The sequence below is a fragment of the Anas platyrhynchos genome, chromosome 1 (genome assembly GCF_047663525.1).
Source record: "Anas platyrhynchos isolate ZD024472 breed Pekin duck chromosome 1, IASCAAS_PekinDuck_T2T, whole genome shotgun sequence".
NCBI classification, from domain to species: domain Eukaryota; kingdom Metazoa; phylum Chordata; class Aves; order Anseriformes; family Anatidae; genus Anas; species Anas platyrhynchos.
The window spans coordinates 122,129,794-122,152,780 of NC_092587.1; the positions used below are offsets into that span (position 1 = coordinate 122,129,794).

Sequence of the window (22,987 nt, forward strand, 5' to 3'; positions counted from 1 at the left end):
AGCTCTCGTAAATATCTTTCAAGTGTGTTATTCATTACCATTGTCACATTTCAGAGTATGTGTTTAGATGGGGAATCACAGTAATGCCTTGATATGTGTTAATGAAAAAATAAATTTAACATGATTACCTACATGGGAAGATAACTCGATGGAGACTCCATGGTATTAGGCTAATAAGATGAGGCACTGGAACACTATTCTTAGGATACAGTCCTGCAAACACTGAAACACATGCATATCTTTATTTACATGGTAGTTGCTGTGAAGTCAGTGGGACTACTGAAATAGTTTATTCATGTGTTTGCATGGTACCAGGAAAACCAGGAATAACTGAGAATTGGTGATTGTCTTCTGGGTACATTTTTACTTATCAGAGAAGAAGAAGTTTCTCATAGGTTAAGGGACAGAAAACTTGTTGAGTATTCACATTTCTTTACAAGACGTAAAGGAAAAGGTAAAAATAATGTGAGGAAGAAGATAGGTCATCTGCAAGCATTTCTAATTTTGCCTTCATATCATATAGCACAGCCCTTCACCTGCTCATCCTGGTCTTTATGTAGAATTTTTGTTCCTTTCTGTTTTCTCTAGATGAAGCAGGGATTATGAATGTGTTTCTAACTTGTGTTCCCTCTTTGTAAGGGCAACCTGCCTTTTAATACTGGAGTTTTTAGGCCATTTCCTTGCTGCCTGCCATACTTATAATGGCAGGTAATCATGAATTCTCTGAATCTGTTTATCATTCTTGCTTCTGTATTCAGAGGGAAGCACTATTTAGTCCTTGGCTTTGGAAGGCTTATGGAAGAAAGAAGCTCAAGAAAGTTCAGATGAATTAGCTTAAGGATGGGAGCTAATGCATATAAAATCATCCAAGAAGGATTAAGCTCCAATGAAATAAAACCAAATTGTTTCTGAGTGAGAGCTTCCACAAGGGAGTTTAATGCAGTTTAACTTCTGTGCATTATCTTCACACCTTCAGTTATTTGGTCTTAAGTTCACTAAGCCTAAGACATTGTTTCAAAGGCAGACTCGAGTTTTTTCTCTCCATGGAAACTAAGTATTTCACCTACTTTTTGATATACACAAATTGTCCCTTGTAATTTATAGCTGGAAACAATGTGGGGTCACATGTGTTCCTTATCACTGAATAAGCTAATTTCTTGCCAATTATCTTATGTCCAGTGGGACTTTGCATTGAAGTGGATTAGAATGTTTGCTTATAAAATAGAGGAGTCATCTTAAATAGCTTTTCCCAAAAGCTGCACCTTCGAGATGTTGAAAGAGGTCAGTTGTGGGACAAAGTTCTGGTGGTCAGATTGATCTGAACAAACTTGCAGGAACGATTAGACAAAAATCAATGTGTTTCAGTTTAAAGGAGTAGAAACTGGGAAAAAGCTGGTTGCTGGTTGGCAGGAGGGCCAACCGTATCCTGGGGTGCATCAAGCACGGCATCGCTAGTAGGTCAAGGGAGGTGATTGTCCCGCTCTACTCTGCGCTGGTGCGGCCTCACCTCGAGTACTGTGTGCAGTTCTGGGCACCACAGTATAAAAAGGACATGAAACTGTTGGAGAGTGTCCAGAGGAGGGCTACGAAGATGGTGAAAGGCCTGGAGGGGAAGACGTACGAGGAACGGCTGAGGGCACTGGGCCTGTTCAGCCTGGAGAAGAGGAGGCTGAGGGGAGACCTCATCGCAGTCTACAACTTCCTCGTAAGGGGGTGTCGAGAGGCAGGAGACCTTTTCTCCATTAACACCAGCGACAGGACCCGCGGGAACGGGGTTAAGCTGAGGCAGGGGAAGTTTAGGCTGGACATCAGGAAGGGGTTCTTCACAGAGAGAGTGGTTGCACACTGGAACAGGCTCCCCAGGGAAGTGGTCACTGCACCGAGCCTGACTGAATTTAAGAAGAGATTGGACTGTGCACTTAGTCACATGGTCTGAACTTGGGTAGACCTGTGCGGTGTCAAGAGTTGGACTTGATGATCCTTAAGGGTCCCTTCCAACTCAGGATATTCTATGATTCTATGATTCTATGATTCAATATCTGCTCTATGCAATGTCTAGAAGATTGCTGCCATATCTGAACACTGTGGAAGTCCTTTCAGAAGTCCTGTTGTCTCTAAGCCTCTGAAGAACTCCATTCTTGAAAAACAAATAAACATGAATTTATAACAGAACAGCTGAAGTTGCTTTTCCAATATACTGTGTCTCTAAAATATTTTTTTCTTACGGCAGTGGGACTGTACTGAATAATGTATAGGTCCCTGTGGCATAATCCAGGGTCCCTTTACCCTGTTGAACAAATGTAATCTTGTCTTAAAGCGTATTTCTGAAACCCATATTATTTTACCATTTTTAGAATAGTAGTGGTCTTGCACGTTTGATGAAGAACTACAAATAACTTCCACAGGCTATTGGTAAAGTAAATCCAGTTTTACAACACCTACTGTATTTATTGCTATCACTGGCTATTTTATTGGGAAATGTGACATCTGTGCTATTATACTGGTAAATGTCATTTGTTTGCAGTCAGAATCTCACACCCATTCTGTATAAGATCTTGCATACTTTTTGAAAACAAAGGTATTCCACATGGTCATATATTACTTGTAAAATAAACATCCTCAGGTATGGCATAAAGGTGAATGCCCTGTTTGTGTTATAGCTTTGTTGTAAAGTATTCTGTTTGTCAGTGGTACTCTTAAAATAAACAACTTAAGTTACATTTTAGCTAGCAAATTATGAATAAATCCCATCCTTTCACAGACACTGAATGTAGACAGTATGTCACAAGGAAGAAACAGAGTTACAACAACGCAGGCAGAAAATCCCTATGTACCTTCTTTCCTTCTGACAGGTTTATAGAGGTTTGCTGCCACTGGCTTCATCAGAATTACTCCCAGCTCATGCCTCCTACCATGGGAGTGAGGGGAAGATGAAGGCAATGCCTGAAGGCTACTACATACTGTCACAGAAATATTTGCATCACTTCGCATGTTCTAATGTAGTGGGATGATATTACACGGCAGGAATATATAGTATGTTTTTTCATTAGAGTGGCTAAAGTTGTTTAGCTTGGCTAGATTACAAAGTGGGCAAGAGCACTCTTTTAGCTTACTCTCCAGTTAGAGGGGTCACTTTAAAAATGATTATTGGGTTTCAGGCTTCTGCTTTAGGAATGCTCCTGTAATTGTTAGCTAGAAACATTCTTTGTTATCAGTCTAAACTGAAAGATACTTGGTAGATTGTACATCCTGCAGGGAGGCGGGCATCCTGGCAGTGAGGAAACTAACAAATCCAAATCTAGATTCTTGAAATATAAAACAGGATCCTTCCTTTGAGTTTGAGAAGATGGGTGTATATGGCTCCTGGTGATAGCAAGGCAGCCACATAAATGTGTATCCAATGTATGAACAAGAGGATTCTCTTTGGCCCACTTACCCAATGTAGCATCAACAGGTTGGAATGGAAATTTAACCCAGGTCTGTACTACCACCAGAAGTCATATCCTAAGTAAAAGCATCTGCATAAGTGGGATCAATAATACCACAGCCTGGGACATAAAACTGTCCATTATTTACAAACTAACAGTAGTTTGGTAATGAGATAATAATCTATTCTGTCTCCCCAGTATGAACATTTACTGTGGTTTGTTGAAGATACCGAGATCCATATAAACACTTAGCAAGTGGCTTTGGATGTAACCAGATTGCAACAACAAAGAGGATTAGATCTTTCAGTTAAACATAGCACTCCAGAGTGTGCTTTTTTGCTGAATATCTTCAAAAGTTTTTGTTTGTGTTTTTTTTTTTTTTTTTTTTTTTTTTTTTTCCTGTTAGTAGTCTGGATGAAAGAGTCTAAAGCATGGATACTTCCCCTGCAACTACACAGCAGCTAGAGCACAGAGCTCCTATATTTACAGATGGAAAGTTTTGGATGGAAATATGTTCTCAGGCCCTGCACAGATGGCCAGTTCATGAGCAGAAACCCAACACATTAGGACTCTGCTATGTAGACAGACTCCAGGTGGTGGATCTGACTAGGCTGCCTGACGCCTGGCAATTCTGAATAAGTGTCCAGATTCCTCTTTATCTACTTGGGCATCACTTATAGAAAACAGAACATGTCCATGGGAGTCTGCCTGGACTGTGAAACATCAACCAAAGTGTCCTCATTTAGAAGCCTGAAGTGCAGAGCTGTTGTATTGTGTGGAACTTCCTGGGATAAACCACTGACATTATCATATATAACTTTAAACAAACAAACAAGAAATCTGTCAGGAAAAGTTACTACCTATAACTTTTCATCCATGAGATCTTGACTTAAAAATTGGCATTGAATAAACAGGCTGTAATGTCTAGGCACCAGTTTGCATGCACATTCCCATAAATGCAGTGTTTGTGGCTAAGCTGCAGAGAGGAGGTGAAAGTATCTGGGGAAACCTAAACATTTTTTCCTGCCTTAATACAAAAAGGCTTCTGAATAACCAAGAAAGAAGGGTGAAGCAGCAAGCATATTGATAATGTTTTTCTGATAGCAAATAGTAGCAGTAGAGTAAGTGATGCTTCGTTCTTAAAAGTTTGTTGGGTCTGAATCCAGTCTCACTGTGATTTGGAGCAATTCTTAATAATGACAAAGGGAAAGTAAGGTCAGGCCCATTAGCAAAAATAAATATACACTGGATGGATGGAGTAGAGAGTTGCCCTGAGGGTGGGATCTGGAGCATCATTGCTTTTAATCCTACTTTTGGGGAAATTGAGGCCATCAAAAGGCAAGGTTTCATTTTAAAGTCTGGAGACTGGCTGAACTGATCCAAATTGGAGGACCTCACCTCAACCTTGCTTCCCGCATGGGACTGAATTTAATAAGGGCTTCTCTGTGCTAGGGGTCCCACTGTGCGGCCCACGCCTGCAGCCTGAACTTCATTGCTTGGTTTTAGCTGTGAAAGGTTTCAGTGTTCATTCCTGGTTTGATCATTTTTGAAGAGTAGTTGTGGGGTCAATTTTTTAATCTTTGACGTGCTTTTACAAACATCACGTTAAGGCTGCAGTCCTGACGGTGTCTGCAGTGCCATCTAATGGCTACAACCAGCCCAAGCAGCTTTTAATCTTTTTGCTTCTTAATTTTTAAAATAAATTAAGAAGCACCTCCAAGAGATCACATTATGGTACAGAAGGGCATCTCCACTCTTCTGTGCTGTATGCAGCCTTTCTCTTCACAACAATAAAAATAATCTGGCCTTTTATCTAGCTTTTTGTCTCTGTAGAGGCTCATTCCTCTGAGGGTTTGTCTCAACAAGGTTGGTGTGTCCACACCAGGATTCTTCAGACTTTCCTCCATAGTGGGTATTAGAGACAAGGCAAGACCTCCCTGGCAGTTTCTCTACTAGCAGGGGGTTGTTTTTATATGGAAAACTGTTCCCACTGCACAATAAATGCCTTAAAGAGCTACTTACAGCCCAGTTCAAACCCTCTTCTTCATACTTTCCCGGTGGTAGGATGCTGTGTCCTGTGCTAGGCCTGTGCTAAACCATTAGTGAAAGTTTCTAAGACAACCCCCCTCAGGGCCCGTCCAAAAATAAATAAATAAATAAATAAATAAAGCTGTTTCCTTCTATGTTTGTGTCAGCTGGTCGCTTGTGATATAGCTTTATTGTGGTGGTGCGATGGAAATAAGGCACAATGGAGCCTGAGATTTGCCCTCAGTGTGAAATTTGTCAGTCTAAAATACTGTCAAGTTTCCCAAAGTGTTTTATATTCTTAAATGATGCTCAAGTCTTTCCCTGATTTCCTGTTCAGGAACGTATTTCAGTCTTCAGACCCAATCCATCTGGTTCCTTGTCTCACCTTGTCAATTCCTTACTATTGTGGGGTGGAGGGATATGAAGAGTGCCCAAGATCTTTCCTTGCGTCCCTGTCACATCACTGTTTTTAAGACACTTGGTTATTTGTGACCCAGCTTAAGTTTATAATGATATATGAGGAAACTTAAGGTCTTCTATCTGAGTGAATATCCTTGCAACTTCTTGCAAGGATGTAGACTTAGACCTAATGACTCAGATGGTCCTTTCTAGTTCTATGATGCAAAGTCCCTTGAAGTAGACGTCGTAGAAATTCGGCATGATGAATGGGTTACTTAGCTCTTAACTGGAAACCACATATTTCAACAATATGTAGCCTTGCAGCTTGAATGACTGATCCTATGAAAACAGATCAGATCTCATGCCTAGAAATTTTAGCAAAGCATCATATCTGAGGAGTTTTATTCTAACACATTTATTTGCATCTCATGGTGCCTGACTTTAAGCATTTGGATGCCCTGCTGACTTTTTGTTTTATTGCTGTGAATACCTTTTGCATGAAAACTTGGTTGTAAGTATGAGGTGCTGGTGTTTAATTTCTTTTTTTAATTTGTCCTCATTGTAGGATTTGCTCTCCTTGGAGGACATCCTTCCTTCCTTACAACACAAGACATTCATCTGGGCACTAACGAGAGTCTCACAGATACTGCAAGGTTGGTAAGATGTCACTTGACTGATCGCTATATATCTGTTAGATCACAGAATCATAGAACCATTTCTGTTGGAGAGGATCTCTAACATCATCTAGTCCAACCTTTAACCTAGCACTGCCAAGTCCACCATTAATGTTTAAGGAAGTAGTTGGTCAGGCTGAAACCTGTCTTGCAGGTTTTTCAAAGTTAATATTTTCTTTATGGAAAACGTCAGAAGGCACTCCAAATTCTTAAATACTTACAGGTCAGCACACAGAAAATGTAGCTCTGCACACCGTCAGTCCAACTATTCTAGCTCTCCAAAACATCTCACAACAAGAAACAATTTTATTGAATTTTGGTTGTGGAGTGATAACAAGAGCGACAGTCACACAAACAGAAACATATTACAAACCTCTGTAGGACAGCTCCACTGATAATGGCACATATATTCAGATAAGACTAGAACCTTCTTCTTCTGTTGCTCCTCATGGAGATAGAAGTACAGCTGATTGGTAAATCAAAAAACAAAATCAGAAAGCAAAGACTTTATTTATCCTAGTTATAGTAGCTGCTGGTGAACTCCTGCAGGGGAGCACTGAAGGCCACTCTGATCCCCCCCTTTCAGCAGCACCGATCTTGGCCAACACTTTGCAGCAAATTTTTGATGCCATGTGCCTTCCTCCACTGCCACACTCACTGTCAGGACTGCTTGGAGGCTGGGCTATGGCATCAGTCTCTTATCAGCACCTGTGGAAGATCTTAATCATGCTAAGTCCCACCTGCATACAGGAATGGGTAGCTAGCAGTCTATCACCATTGCCCTAGCTGGAAATAATTTAGCTCAAAGTAGGCAGAACATGAGGTTATCTTCTGCAGATGCCCTTGCTATTTTTCAGAGCCCTCCATATATTAAAGACTCACCCAGCCTCGGCATTGTGCTTCTTTCTAGGAAGCCCTTTTGCAGCCTGGGGTTGATTCTCTCAGGCTCAGCCGTTGAAATGTTAGTAGCATCTGGAAGATCCTTTTTGTTCTGGTGAAAGATATGCAGTGTCAGGTTTGTCAGGCTCAAGTCAAAATATGCCATCAGCCAGACGAGGTTCCATTGCCCCGCTGTGTATTACAGTTTTCACGGTCTAGTGGGAGAGATTGAGAACTGTGTGGCTGTTCTCTATCTGAGGAAACCCAAGGAAAATGTAAGAAAAATATGAAACACTAGAACATCTAAAATTTTCATTTCCTGCCTTTAACTGCTGAAGTGGAGGACATATGGGTGTTGATAGTAGAAAGTCAAAATTTCAGTCTCTTGAGGCGTGAAAATGCTGACTTCCTGCTAGGTATACATGTATAACTGCCAATATCACAAGAAGCTGCAACTATAGCATTAGATGTTTCAGTGAAACTGTCCCAATGGCTTGCTTTAGTAACTATGAGCTTCAGTGATTCAAAAACTGTGGAAACTCATGAGCCTACAGAGAGACCAGATTAATCTGAGATTTCACAGTCAAGTCTGAGGTATATTAGGTCACTGCATCCACCTGGCCAGTTCAGTAGAGCTGCCAGGGGATTCAAACACATCCCCTCAAAAGAAATTCTTCATACATCATGGCACATTGCCCCAGTATAATTACTCTGTCATATTAAAGGTGAATGGAAGACATATCAAAGGTAGCTCCCCCTAAGTGATAGAAGTATTATTCTCAAAGGATTTCCCCTCTTTTTCATTCCAACCTCCAGGTTGGAGAAGGATGTGGTCGGGGCCCTTGTAGAGTGATCCTCTGCAACAACCTCTCCAAGCACCATTGCACCAGACACGTAGTGCCATTGTCTGGAGGTTCTCTGTTGTTCACATACCAACCCTATGGCAAATCCAGCCCTGTTCTGATCCACAAAAGGACATGTCTTCTGTAGACCTTTTTTACTTCTTCTTCCAAAATAGGGTAATAAAGAGCCATTAAATCTTTGGTTTGAAGTATCTTGAATGACCTTTGCTTGCACAAGCAAAATGGATGAGGAAAGACGGACAGACTACAAGAAATAAGGCAAAAGGCAGAAATAAGGCAAAAGGCAGAAAGAAGCAGACCTTCCATCCATTCCAGAGGAGTCTCCATTTGGTAGAGAAAGCTCCCACTTCCTGTGCAAGCCCTCACCCCACCTTTTCCCTGTCACTGCTTCCCTCTTCCAGGTCAAGTTGCTATTCAAGACCCTGACCTGGGGATTTTTCTGCTCTGCTGAGTCACAGCACTTGCCTATGACAGCGGAGAGAAGGCTTTCCCAAGTCACTACAGAGCCCCACGTGCTCTGCTTCAGTCCTGCTCTCATTAGTGGAATTATTATTGACTTTGCATAATCAAGACTGAGTAGTTTACCCAAAAGAACAACCTGATTATAAATTCCTTGGCATATCTTGTGAATGAAGGATGACATGCCAACCTCATTCAGTTAATGTGAGAATAAAAAAACAATGCTTGTAGTAAACCCAGAGGGTATTTAAAATATTTACAGCTTTGTGTCTAGGGCTCTGAAGGCCTTAGAAGTACTTAAGATTGAGACTTAAAGCAAAGGGGACACAGAGTTATAAAAGTCCACGTTTTTTATTATAATTGCAGCAGGTAAGGGTTGAAAGCATTTCTGCTGTGAACGTATTTTTAGTGACTTATTACTTGGTCATAATACAGTTCTTCCGTGCTTCACAAGACATTTACATTTACACTGACACAGTAGCAAAAAGTTACTACCCATTAAGGAGCTCTAAGCCTTTCAGTGTTTAGCATGTGTGATCCACGACGTGAAATGAAATATAAGTATTGCATCTGTTTTTTCCAGTGTAGAGAAGTTCCGTTGTGCACCACTATAGCTCAGTGGCCATAACATTCAGTGGCAGTAATAAAGAGCTCCTAGGATGATTGTACGAGTCCATTGGCGTTATCAGGGATGAATCTCTCCACCTATGGTGGCTGGGTTTACTTCTTACTAAGAACAAGTCTACAACATGCCTCTTTACTACTACTATCAATGACAATGAAGTAGTCTTTTCAGGAAATTAAACCTTTTGAACTGATACATACTTTCAAAAAATACATAGAATACTCCAAACTCTGGATAACAATATTTTACCCTAAAAGTACACAAATGCTCTAAAATCACAATATATTGGGTTAAAAAGTTCAGAGGTAACATCAAAAGACATATTCTTATTTGTGTTTATTTTTGAATTCCATGGGGGATACAGCTGAGCAAAACTTCACAGCTATTCTAGGTCGAAATAAAATTTATTTTGAAAAGATTCATATGTAGCATTCCAATGTACTCATATATTTACAAGCTCTGGGATTTTGAAGGTTAAGTTTATAGGCTCACAAACAACAAACAAACAAACAAACAAACAAACAAACAAACAAAAACTTGTAGCTGGTGATAGCATAGGAACCTTGATAACTCCATCAAATGCAAAATCACCTGATAAACCTATGCTTACTCCCCCTCACCTTCCAAAACTTCATCTTCACTAAAGACTCCTTTCTAACTAGATCTTTTTTACTATGCAATTCCAGACTTATAGGGTTTCCTTTACGTCGTTTTGCGTACAAGAGACTTCATTTCCTCAGATAAGGTCTAGATTTTTGGCTGAATTTAATTTGGTTTTGATTTCATGAAAGATTATCCCAGTTTCCATCTGGACTTCCTCCTATGAGATATGGTATCTAGAAATGCTAGAAAAAGAACTGTCTGGTGTCTTTCTGGTAGGAGCCCAATAATTTTAGTACCTACTTTCAACAGTGTAAAGATGGAAATGCAGCAGTATTCACTAGTTTGGCATTGATTATGACTGATTTTCCTTTGCTGCCATATCCTGTAAAGGAACCATCTTCTTGAAATGCTTTATCTGTCATGTGAGGTAGGAGTCAGCTGACCTAATATCCTATAAAATGTCCAAGATAAATGGGCAATTTTTCAATGTGATTGCCTCTTTTCCTTGTCTGAAGTGGAACTAGATATTTCTTGTTTAGGGTGGACACCTATTAGATGGCTAACAACAGAGGTCATGCATCATTTCTCTGATGGCTAGCTCAGAACAGGTTTTCCAAAGCCACATCCTTCAAGCTAGAATAAAAGAAACCAGACAAACAAAATAATAGAAATCATGAGCCAGGAAGAAATAGTCACACAGACGGTGTTCCAATAGCTTACAATCAGTAAATAGTTTGTTCAGTTCCTCCTTTACACTTGTGGCTGCTATCAGCAGTCTTTCCTTCAGAAAGAGCTCTACTGGGAATCTTGTAACATTTTTAAGAGTTTTGCTTGGGTAAGGAATGTCTGATGTCAGTATAAAAAAAAAATTGTTACTGACTTACTTCATCAGGAAATTTGTCTGTGTAAAGACCATGTGGTTAACAGCTATATTTCCACCTGAGGAGATATCAGAATCCTTGCTGGCTAAACAGAAAGAAATACTGCAACAGTTTTCCACAGTCTTCTCTCCAGTCTCTTCTTTTTTGTTGTTGTTTTAAGGTCCTATTAAAGATAACATTAAAGCACACAAAATGCTACTTCAAAGTCATGCTTAAGGGCTTGATTAAAACAGAAATGCAGAGCCACAATCCATGTTTAATTTATCTAAAGAATTCAGAGCACACTGAGTATGCTATGCTAATCCACCACGCTAATCTCTGACTCTTTCACACTTTGGCAAACGAGGCTAAAGCCAGAGTGGCACAGTGAATCCTGCACGCCCCTATCCATATAATGAGTTTCACACTCGGACATTACTTTAGTGCTGATATCAGGAGTGTCAATATACAGATATATAGATAGGAGAAAGAACAGGCTGCTATTGTTGGCCTCCTGTTCCCATGTTTGTTAAGATCAGTAAATGACTGTGGTGATCTAAGACAGATCTGTAGTCCTAATCCTCACAAAGGTCAAGATACCACGCAGAGGCACTGTAATATCCAGTCAATACTACATTTGTTCTTCGATGAAAGACTCAAGAAATCTTATCTCCTCCAAAGTTACTGAATTCTTCAAGTATTACATTGTTGTGCAATCTCTTATCTTAGTTCATTTATTAACGTAACATAACATTTATTGATGCTCTATCTGTAGCTACAATCAAAAGCTGAAGAGAAACAGCAGTAGTTTTCATTTACTTGCTATGGTCTGTTAATAAGTAAAACTGCTTGCTTATTAGCAGCTTGTTAAATATCTGCATTTAAGTGCTTTATGCAGGCATCATACATTATTCAGAAAACTGAAAAAAAATTTGATTCATTACCACTTCTCATTAATATTTATGCATTGCACATTGAAGGGTGCAAAAGGGATGTATTTATTATGTTTGACTTGGATATCTTCTGCTGTCCCCTAGGGTGCTGTCCAGTATGACAAATGCAATCTTGGCTCGAGTTTATAAGCATAATGATCTGGACCTAATGACGAAAGAAGCCACAATCCCAGTAATCAATGGATTGTCTGATTTATATCATCCTCTACAGATTTTAGCTGATTACCTAACTCTTCAGGTAACAATATAATCCCTGCTTAATAACATTGAGAAAGTCAGGTTCAAAACTGTTTAGTCCTAGGTTTTTCTAAGTGGTAATTGCATGACACTTGTTATTTAAACAGATCTTTATTCAGGAATATAATTAAGAATCTTTTTAATTTAAAACAATTACTTAGTCCTACCCACTGTAGTGGTACTGACGTTAAGCATAAAATTAAGCATAAAATTAATCATTGGAATTAGGCTACAATTTTAAAAATGTACAGGGAGGGTTAAATACTAAGATAAAGGTGAGATGCTGGCTTAACCAACGCTAAGGGAAGTTTTGCTACTGACTTTAAAAGACTCAGTAGTTTACTCTTGATGCTGCCCTAACCCATGAACAATGTAAAAGGAGTCGTTATCCATATATTGGGAAATTGCTTTGAATTTACTTTGAAAAGCCAGTTAATGCTACCGGTGCAAATCCCCAATGTTCAGGCTCTTAAACCTATTTAAACTTTGCTCACATCAAAGAACAGTTAACAAAGATCATATTTTGTAGCTCTAATCTAATGAAATATTTGGTTTGACAGCTGGATGACATTTTACACATAGAATGCCAGATGTTTATCTGTGAACAGAAGGACTATGCTGTTTTACAATCAATTGAGGAACTAGCTTATTAAAAAATATTGGTGTACTGCAGGGCTGGTTGACAACGTTGATGAACTCTTCTGACCTTGTTTGCTTTCTGAATGAATAAAAATCACACTGCTTGAAAAAAGGAGGGTTAGAATAATTTCCTGATTCATTCAGCTGTGTTTCTCAGCTGTCAAAGACTCTCCTATAGGACGTTTGGTATATGGAAAAGATCTAGTGAGAGAAATAACAAATTATACGTGCCTTTAAATACTGAACCATTCAGATGTTTAGTGAAAATACTTTTTTGTTACTTTGATTACTATTTTTCTTACAATTTTCAATAGTAAGAATGAAGAGACTAGCAAAAAAAAAAAAGTGAAATTGAGATTAAAATGCTTTGCATACCTCAGGATACGTGCATGTGGGAGATTACTTTGAGCCAGCTTCAGTGAGCTGTTAAAATTATGTAAGATGGTAAGTCATAATGAGAACGTCATCAAACACTGTAAATCATCTTTTTATTTAAACACTGTGCAGCTGTAAAACTGATGGATATTATCACTGTGTTTTGGGAGGTTCTGTCTTACAAACACCTTGGTTATTAGCATTTTAACAATTGAGAATAGCAAGTTTCACCAGTAATCATGACTCTTAGTCTCCATAATTGCTGGTATCTCTGCCAGTAAATCTTGTTTCATCCACTGTTCTTGTTCATGCCACTGACTGCGGCACCAAACTTCAATGTTGTTGCCCTGTATTCCATCTCTTGTCAAGGAAGGGAGGCTGCTGAGCATCTCAGTTACCCTCTAGAGTTGTGTCTCTTTCTCCACTGAATTTGGGAGAAACCTGCTGAGATTGGCTGAATGGGTAGATGCCCTGTTGTTCATCCTTAGCTTCTCCTCTACTGTGTCCCTGAATAGGGCAGAAATTGTAGAAGCTCCAGGTGAGCATGACCCAACAGGGTGGGCTTTCCCTTGGTTGGAATACCCAGGACAGCATTAGCAGCAGTCACTGTCCTTGTTACATCAAGCACTGCGGAGGGAGTTTTTGGAATAAGTGTTCCTGCCCATTTGACGTGATGAGGAAACAGAATTATAACAGCTGATGCTCAAAAAGAAACATCCAACGTGGAGAGGTATTGTGATAAACTGAGCACTCACTGAGGTCTCCGGGAGTGACTTTGCTTTTGGACAGCCATGGAAGCGTTTTAAAATTTGCAACACTTTCCCAGTCAACCTGCTAGCAGAGCACTGTTTCCTCCAACCACTCCTATCTCTCCCCTGATCTTTCCAGCATGTTCTTAAGCTCAGAGTTTGTCTGAGCAGCTGGATAGTTGCCCACCTTGCAGAGGGCACGCTGCACTTTACACTCTTGCTTTCTTACCCAGGAGGCAGGGAGGGAGCTCCCAGCAGCGCACTGCGGCTGTTGGCACCGTGTGCTCTTTTCCTTTCTGCCCTTCCGCTGCCTTTGTTGTTTTCTGCACAGTATGCTGAGGTAAAGAAGGCTGGTCTTACAGCACCTAATAAAACAGCATTTCACTCGTGTAATGAACTTTACCAGTTCACAGAAGTAGTATTAACACTTGAAGAAGTGGGAGCCACAGGGTCTAGTTGTTGCTTACCACAATCAAACTTCTCATGGGATTCTCTGCAGCATAAGGAGATGTTATCTGAGCACTTCCTGCAAGAAGATTAATATGGGGATGTTGAATAGCACCACTGATTCTTTAAATCAGTTAGAAATTCACATATAACATTCGGACTGCTTTTCTGCAATGCAAAAGCAATTTATTTGATTTATGCATGTATGCAAAATACAATAGTGACACAGACTGATAGCCTTATATTTACATATGGCTGCAGAATTTATGCAGCTGATTTCTCCTAAAAATGTCTCTTCTTTATCTCTGTAAATACTTTCTTGCCTGTATTTGGCCTCTCCCTGATGTCAGTACACACCCAAAATGTACTTTTTTCTCTTCTTTAATCTCCCTTGGTGTTTTCCGCTGCAGCTCTACAGGCATATTGGCCCTCTTCACGTTTAGCACATCTTTATTCCTCCATTTTCTAAATCCTGTTAATTTCTCCAGATGCTTTCTTGAATCTTCTTCAAGAACTTCCTCTGCCTTGTTTCCTGGTTTGTTTTGTCAGGTTGTCTTCCTGCTTATGGCTTCTGATTCCTTTTTCACAGGTGCATTTTGTGTTTGTTAGGTTGTTTGTTTGTTAGTGTATTCTAGCCCATTGCCCAGACATTTTTATTACTGGGTTTATAACTGGGGCTGTCTCTTTCTCGTTCTGTATTGAGGGTGTTCTTGTCAGGCTACAAACTGTCATGAGTATTGGGGTGAGATCCTTCAGGTTCAACATCCTCTTGCCCAGTGCCTTCTTCCTGAGCAACCTGCAGCCCCTCACAGGTTTTCAGTCTGCGTGTGCTCTCCCCTTTAATACTGCGGTCAGTATTAATGTCCTCTATTATGCCAACAGGTTTGTTTTCCTTACCATACCTGGTGCATTCTTTCTAAAAATCGGTTTGTGCTGAGTTTGCTCTCGACTTGAAACCCACTAGAAATGGTTGTAAACATTTTGCAACCTGATTTGGAGAGCGTGAGGGTTTGGCCTTAAGAGACTACAATTTGGTGTGCTGCTGCTGTGCACATGGAGGGCCGTTTTATGTCCCTCTCTGTGCTGAAGAGGTACAACAGCCGCTTCCTGAGCCCACCCACTGCCTCTCAGTCTCCTGGGCAGAAGCCGTGGCTCTCAATTTCTGTTCGGCGAAGCTGGGCTGGCGGGCAGCATCACACAATTTGTATTCTGGGGACAAAGCAGGTATTGACATTGATTCAATTGATATTAATGTCACTGGCCAAATCAGCTAGCTTGTAGCTGACTGCAGGATGGCCAGACTGGTAATTAGAGTGGATCCATATGCCACTAGCTTTTATGTCGCTGGTCTGAAGGGAAATTTCTTTTTCAGAAAGAAATGGTTGGCATAAAGAAATGTTTAGCATAACAAATGCATCGGGGGTTCCTTTTCAAATAGCGCAACAAATGACGGCATCGCCCTGTTTGAAGGGAGCTGCTGTCTATTCTCAATCTTTTCCCAAACTGTAACCCAAAGAGCTCAAATTATTATAATCTTTAAATTCATCACCATCAGCAGCAGCATTATTCTAACAATTGGAAATCCCTGCTAAGATCCAGACTGATTCTCTGGAACACACTGTTTCAATAACCATGCCAAACACCGAGGTAGGAATAAAATAACTGGTGCACCATGTGCCTCTCAGGATTGCCCTGGTTTTTATTTACCAGGTCACGCTGTCTCCCAAAGGGCTAAAGCTTTGACTGTCCTCTGCTTTCCATTTAAAATTTTGATGGACTATTGATTCATCATTCAAAAGCTTGCTTTAATTGAGGGCTGCTATGACCATTGAGGCCGAATGTTTCAGAAGGAACTTATAATGGTGTCAGAGTTTCTGCCTTGCTGGAAGCAATCCCACATAGAGTCAGACATGAAAGCCCCTAATTAATTAATTAGTTCGTCGTCTCCAAACATACAACAGTGCTATACCGTTGAGCACGCTTATTTTTCCCCATGGTTTGGTGCACTGATACACTGCAACCATGGAGAAGAACAGAATGAAACATAGCAGAAGAAGCATGAGGGTGAGAAAGTTGACTGTAAAATTGGCATTAATTATTTAACAGGGATTTTTTTCATGAGAATAGCAAAACCAGGTTTTGTTTCACTGAAACAGCAGTCATCAGCTTGCCAAAGAGTCACTCATGAGGGAGAAGGACTCTAGATTTTCTAAATATTGTTTTGTGGTTTTACCAGTAGCCTAAATATTTTGAAGTCAGGTCCCAAATATAAAGAGAAACTGCAGAACACCCTATCAGGTAAAATGCCTATGTTAATATAACAGAGTTTGGAAAAACTGGGGAGTGATACAAGGGGAAAAGTACCTTCAGAGGGCCAGGGGAAAAGATTCTGGTTTAACCTTGATCATTACAGTCATGGGAAACACTTTTTGCAGGTTTTCCTCTGTGTAGCTGATCAAGCATGTGCTACAAAATAGAAATACAAAATGTGTTATTGTATTGCCTTCATTGGTTATGACCAGTGCAATCCTCTCATCTTTCTCACGTTCTTGGATGCTGGGGATGTATCGATACAGGATGCCCTGCAGCATCTACGCACTGAGGATAAGCACCAAAGCCACAATCAGAGTGAGATGGCTTTAAGTGAAGAGGTAGGAATTGCAGCAGTTGTTTACCAGCAGCAGCACAAAGCCTAGCACACGATGTAAAATAGGCTCCACTGGCATGCACACAGCTTGATTCTGCCTTGACTACGACTTCTTCCATTAGCTGAACATCTTCATTAAGGATAGCTCAGCTATGTCCACTCTATACAGCAGTCACGGCAGAGGTGGCTTTGCAATTTGCAGTGCACATTATGAGGGTTATTATACAGACATCTCTGGTATTTTGTATTTTATCCATACCAGCTAGTAGCTAGGGAAAACAGAGGAAAGTATTTAATATGCACTGTGCTTCTTTTAATGCAGAGTAGCAGCTGGTAATAAGGTGGAGGTTATTTAACATAGCAGTGTATTTGTGACTCACTAGTCAGTGCTTTGAGCATTACAGGCTGTGATGTCTATTTTTAAATAGTGAGATCAAAAGAACTGAGGGTTCTCTCATTTGCTCCTAGCTGTGGGTTTGTGTCTCAGCTATTGCTAACCCCTCGCTGGAAACAGCTCCTTAAAGAAATGCCTCAGTTTGGCCTTCTCCTAGGAACATCATTGCTAGGAGATGTGGAAGGATTTTGAATGATGCTTAGAGACTTGCAGAGCTGTTCTACTAAAATAACTTCCATGTCCGCAAGGTCCTGCTTTGCTCTCCCATAAATGATGCCCTCACATCACAGCTCTGCCCATGAGCCTATGGTTGTCTACAAATCAAAAAGCTATACTTTCACAACATGATATTTTTAGCTTTTAAACTGTAGGCAGCCTAGGACTCTTAGGTTTAGATTTCAACTGCATTTTAATGGCATTAAATATTTCAGCTGCTACTATTTTTGACGCAAAATTGTGCTCACTAGCAGAAACGACAGTAAATTCGGTCTGCAACAACTTTACAAGCATTTGTTTAGGAAAGGCTGCTGCCAGGAGAGGGGCGTGCAGTTCCAGCCCTTCTCCTGTTCAGCCTTTTGGCATCTTTGCTGAGCCTTCCTGCAAGGTAGCCTGTCAGTACAGCTCTGCAGTCTGGATGCTTATCCTCTCTGACAAGCACTGAACTACGTCATACAAAGTGTTGAAACACTGTCTGGCTTCTAGCTGATACAAGGCAATAGTATTGAGGCCCAGTTTTGAACTAAGAATAAAAGGCTCTCCATTAGCCTTTCAAGCCATGAGGTGGAGTAGTACAGAGCAGGCACATAGAAGCACTTGGTTACATCTCTACAAGTTTTCTGGTCTCAGCTCAAGTACCTATAAACTTGCCTATTTAAAACAAGCCTTGCTAAAGGGCTTCAAATTGTCATGATCTGCAGATGGGTGCTGCTGGTCCTCTTGTTCCTCCTTAGACCTTATCTGTTGGTGTCTAAGGGCCAGAGTAGCTGCACATATACGGGCTGTGAGTGAAATCAGGCAAAGCTACAGTTAACACTGCAGTGCTCTTCCAGGTTAGGGTAATCCATACCCTCATAAAATCACTGCATTCTTTGGCATCATCTTGCTCCCTGTGTCATCATCTTGCTTCATTTTCCTGGAACATAACCCCAGGGCTGTGTGGTTCATCTGGCAGGAGCACTACGGTGGTCTGAACGGGCTCACCATCACCTGGATCGGGGATGGAAACAATGTCCTCCACTCCATCATGACGAGCGCTGCGAAGCTGGGAATGCATCTGCATATTGCAACGCCCAAGGTAAGAAAGCTGTGGGCATGGAGAAAGAAGGGCAAACCTTTGATTTTGCAAGATACAAGAATCAATTAGAACAAAGAATTAACTGATGTATCGGTATTTCATTCTGTAACTGATGAAATACATTTTCCTTACCTTATCGGAATACTTTCTAGCAGTTTATCCCCAAAATGAACTTCCAACAAAATCAAAGTAATTTCCTGAAGCTTTACAGTGCTGAATAACATGCTTTTTCCAAAGGAAAATGGTTCAGTCAGTATTTTTCTAATCATTAAAGATCTTATGTATGTTCCATCGTGTTATCTCTCACCTCTTTTGGCAGGGCTTTGAACCAGACCTGAGAATAATGAAAATAACTGAACAGTACTCCAAAAAGGTATGAGCCCAAGAAACAGCCTATTACAGTAGTTCGAATAGTTTACTTTTGCTATAAATGAAGTTGAAGTTTTGTGATTTCCTGATCTTCCTTGTTTTATTCACATTAGTATGGTACCAAGTTGCTTCTCACAACGGATCCGTTGGAGGCTGCAAATGGTGCCAATGTCTTAGTTACAGATACATGGATAAGCATGGGACAAGAAGAGGAAAAGGAACGAAGACTGAAGGCATTTCAAGGTTATCAGATTACAATGCAGGTAAAAATTCAGATTTCATTTTTGGCTGATCCTTTTACAGATTGCGTTTGTAAGAATCAACTTCAACAAAGCATGGGTTTGGTGTGGTTTTGAGTGGAGCTATAGGGAAAAACAAACAAACAACAACAACAACAAAATGTGCAAACCTTACTTCAGCTTGAAAACTCACAAAATAACAAGTTTTGGGTTAATATGTACTCTTCACATGGCTGGCCTCCCTCAGAGCTTCCCAATGAGATCTAAATCCAGAACATAACCAGTGCAGGAGAGCTAATCCTTTACTTTTTTATAAAACAAACAAACAAACAAACAAAAACCAAAACCAAAACCACTATTCCTAACCTTCCTTTTTTTTTTTTTTTTTTTTTTTTTTTTTTTTTTTTTTTTGCCACCAGAAAAGATTCCTTACATTTTATTTAATAGGAGCAGCTCACAGATTAATTCATAGTCTGGGCATAATCTGGAACAATTTTGTGTCTATCTGCCAATGTATAAAGCACAGAATAAATGTTTTTAAAAATCATCTAGTTGAAGTGCATATCAGAATAAAAACAGACATAATATGATGTTGTAAACTATTAATTGTTCAAGAAAAAAGGACATTTTCCTTGCTGATAGAATTACTGCTGATTTAATTGACACTATTTTAACGTAAGTTCATAAAATACTATTAATGGGTATGTCTCTGAATTGGCTTAAATCTTCATTGTTTATTGATATTAGATCAATACATGTATATTACGAGTGACAATATCAAAAGGAAAAAAAAATCTCAGCCTTTTAAATCATGGTTTAATGTGTTCTTGTTGAAATTATCTATAGTATTATATTATTGTGTGACATTCGAATACAGATTTATTGATCTGTACTTTATCGATCCACTAAGTCACTAGAGTTTTTACTTCCTTCTAAAGTCAGAGAAATAGAAGTAAAAAATGGAATTTGTGAAAGCAGCACTGAACTCTTACTGACTTGAATGGGGATATTCCCACCTTATTCACTGATAAGAAATTCTTTTGATGTCAGTGGAGTTCTTCTGAGTTCATCATCAAAGTCACTAGAATGGGAGCTAATGTGAAATTTGTAAACCTTTTTACCAGTTAAAGTTTTCATTAATGTAATAGCATATGTCTTGATTTTTTTTTTATTCTTTTTGATCTGTAGACTGTGAAATCTGCTGCTCCCAACTGGACATTTTTACATTGTTTACCAAGAAAACCTGAAGAAGTTGATGATGAAGTATTTTATTCTCCAAGATCATTGGTTTTCCAGGAGGCAGAAAACAGAAAATGGACAATTATGGTATAAAAAGGAAGATAACATTATTTAGAGGTTAGGTCAGCTTCTGTCCTGCCCTACTTTACAGGCTTGGATTCAATATGGTCTCTCAATAAACCATAAATATTAATACACATATTTCAAATGCACCCCGCTGCACATCATAGTTTTGACTGTAGGCAACATATATTTGTAGCTCAAATACTTCTGGACACAAATGTGACCTATTTTGATAATAGTCTGCAGTTGCTTGACCCAGTTTTTATCACTAAGTGAAACCTGAAGTATGAACTGCAATTTTATTTTATTTTATTTTATTTTATTTTATTTTATTTTATTTTATTTTATTTTATTTTATTTTATTTTATTTTATTTTATTTTATTTTATTTTATTTTATTTTATTTTATTTTATTTTATTTTATTATTTTTATTTAAATCACCAGGTTTACACTAATGATTGACTTAGCTGCTCCATTTTAAAATGTTAAATGCTGAGGTCCCAGGGACTGGTCCGACAAACTACAATTTCCCAAACACTTAAAGCAGATGGTGCTAGAGATTCTGCATTTTTTTCTCAAGAAAAGCTGCCACTGAAACCAATGGGAACTTTCCCTGAGAAAGCACCACAAGAGCAAAACTTTGAAGGACCCTGCAAAGTCATGGTGTGTGTGGTACTGTGAGATCCATGGGAACCATGAGAGGACACTTGGCACTTAATGTAAACCATAACGCCTCTCTCAGCATTCCTAGAATTTCAGAAAATTGCTGCTGGATCTCAGTAGGCTATTATTTATTGGTGGCGTTAGAACCATCATGTTGACAAAAGCTAGTGAAAACTTTGAGAAGAAAAACCAAACACAAATGGCATTAACATAGCTCTCAGATGAACTATGAACTCTAGATGTGCTTTAAAGTAGTAAGTGGCTGAGTATTGTATGTACCAAAACATGAGTTTCTGGACACGGTGAAAATTATTAACAAATTTGTATTAAATTCAGTGCGGTGTTTTGGCCTTAAACTTCTGAAAAGTGCTCATACTTTTTATTTTATTTTTACAAGGTTAATGACCCGAAAACAAACACATAAAAAACACCTTTACTTTGGGTTCAAACTACACATTTTGTTTGGTTAAGAAAAGTGTCAGACCTGTATTTTATCAAGCTAAAAAATAAAGAATGCGTGGGCTTTGTTTGTACCCTATTTTCTAACCCTTCCAGCTCAGCTAGCAAACTGAAAAATAAATTATTTGCGCGGCTCTGGAATGGGCAGCAGTGGGGGGCTGCACAGCTGTGTGTTCAGTCCCCACCGTGTGCCTGGGTCTATCTGGCACACTGAGTGGTGCTGTGGGGAAAGGAAAGACAGGCAGCAAGAGCACAGCCCCTGTAAATCTTGGGCCAAAAGAACAATGTGCAGTCAGATATCTCTGGGAAACCACGACAGGATGAAGCAGGTAATACCTTCTCAAAACTGAGCAAGAACAGGGGCTCATTGTGCGTACAGGTGCAGGGAGGCCAGCAAAGCTGCCTCAGCACTATTTTATTTAGCTGACTTTCCTGTTTCTCATTTCATGGCCCAAGGGTTTGTTGGAGCTGTGTATCAAATACTAGGGGGGAAGCAGGAGGGGCACATGACACACGGTTAACCTCAGTGAGTATTTTCCATGTTTTACCACAGAAAGTATAGCTAATCTGGGATACATTTTGAAGCCCTTATTCAAGTATGGCTGTTGCTGATGCTAATGGCAGCTCTACTGAAATCTGCAAGCAAGCCCACCTGCTGTTTTGGTACCTACAGCATTTCCTAGGAGCAGCTGAGGATACAGTATAGCACACCAAAAAGGCCTCAGCTTTTGGTCTAAATGTGCATTGTCTGAATTTGTGCTAGGCTGTCCATTAATATATTTTGTCTGCACTAAAAAAAACCTATCAGCTGTGATACAGAACATCCTAAGTGATTTTCAGCTCTTTCCTGATTCATCATCAGAAATTCTAGCAAATAAATCTAAGCATGCACTTTTTGTCAGGCCAATAACTCTCAACACAAGACTTAGAGCTAGAAAATATTTTCCCCTTATTTATTTTTATGGAGTATCTGTTTCCAAAATGATTGGATTTTTTCTTTTCCTCCTCCTCTAGGCTGTCATGGTTTCCCTGCTGACGGATTACTCACCACAGCTACAAAAGCCTACATTTTGATGCTTGGATTCCAGCCAAAAGAAAAAATGGCAGAATATTCTGGTCCGCAAATACGTCTATCTTCTTCAGAAAGGGTCGAGGCAATGAATGATGCTTTAATAAAACTGTGTGGTTAGATCTGCTGAAGTATGTAATATTGCACTACATTTGTGAAAATGTTTGAGACAATAAACGCCATTGCAAAAGCTGCTTCTTATATAGAGCCTCTAAGCTGTGTACCTTCTCTAATGATCAGCATCACTGAAAAATTTCCAAAGCTTTCCAAATCCTTAACGAAATATTTCGTTAAGGATTGGCTCTACCAGCATCAGAGGCATATTACAATCTG

The 22,987-nt window shown here is 39.6% G+C and overlaps 1 protein-coding gene across 1 annotated transcript in view; it reads left to right on the forward strand.

The window, feature by feature from the left end:
* The window catches only part of OTC (ornithine transcarbamylase), a 30,171-nt gene extending 7,405 nt beyond the window's left edge, over positions 1-22,766 (forward strand). Inside the window, exons 4-10 of the mRNA XM_005014311.6 lie at positions 6,421-6,508; positions 11,856-12,009; positions 18,431-18,553; positions 18,873-18,926; positions 19,036-19,185; positions 20,350-20,487; positions 22,600-22,766. Coding sequence (XP_005014368.3) covers positions 6,421-6,508; positions 11,856-12,009; positions 18,431-18,553; positions 18,873-18,926; positions 19,036-19,185; positions 20,350-20,487; positions 22,600-22,659 — 767 coding nt within the window. The 3' untranslated portion in view covers positions 22,660-22,766. The remainder of the gene's footprint in view (positions 1-6,420; positions 6,509-11,855; positions 12,010-18,430; positions 18,554-18,872; positions 18,927-19,035; positions 19,186-20,349; positions 20,488-22,599) is intronic.
* Positions 22,767-22,987: the final 221 nt, after the last annotated feature.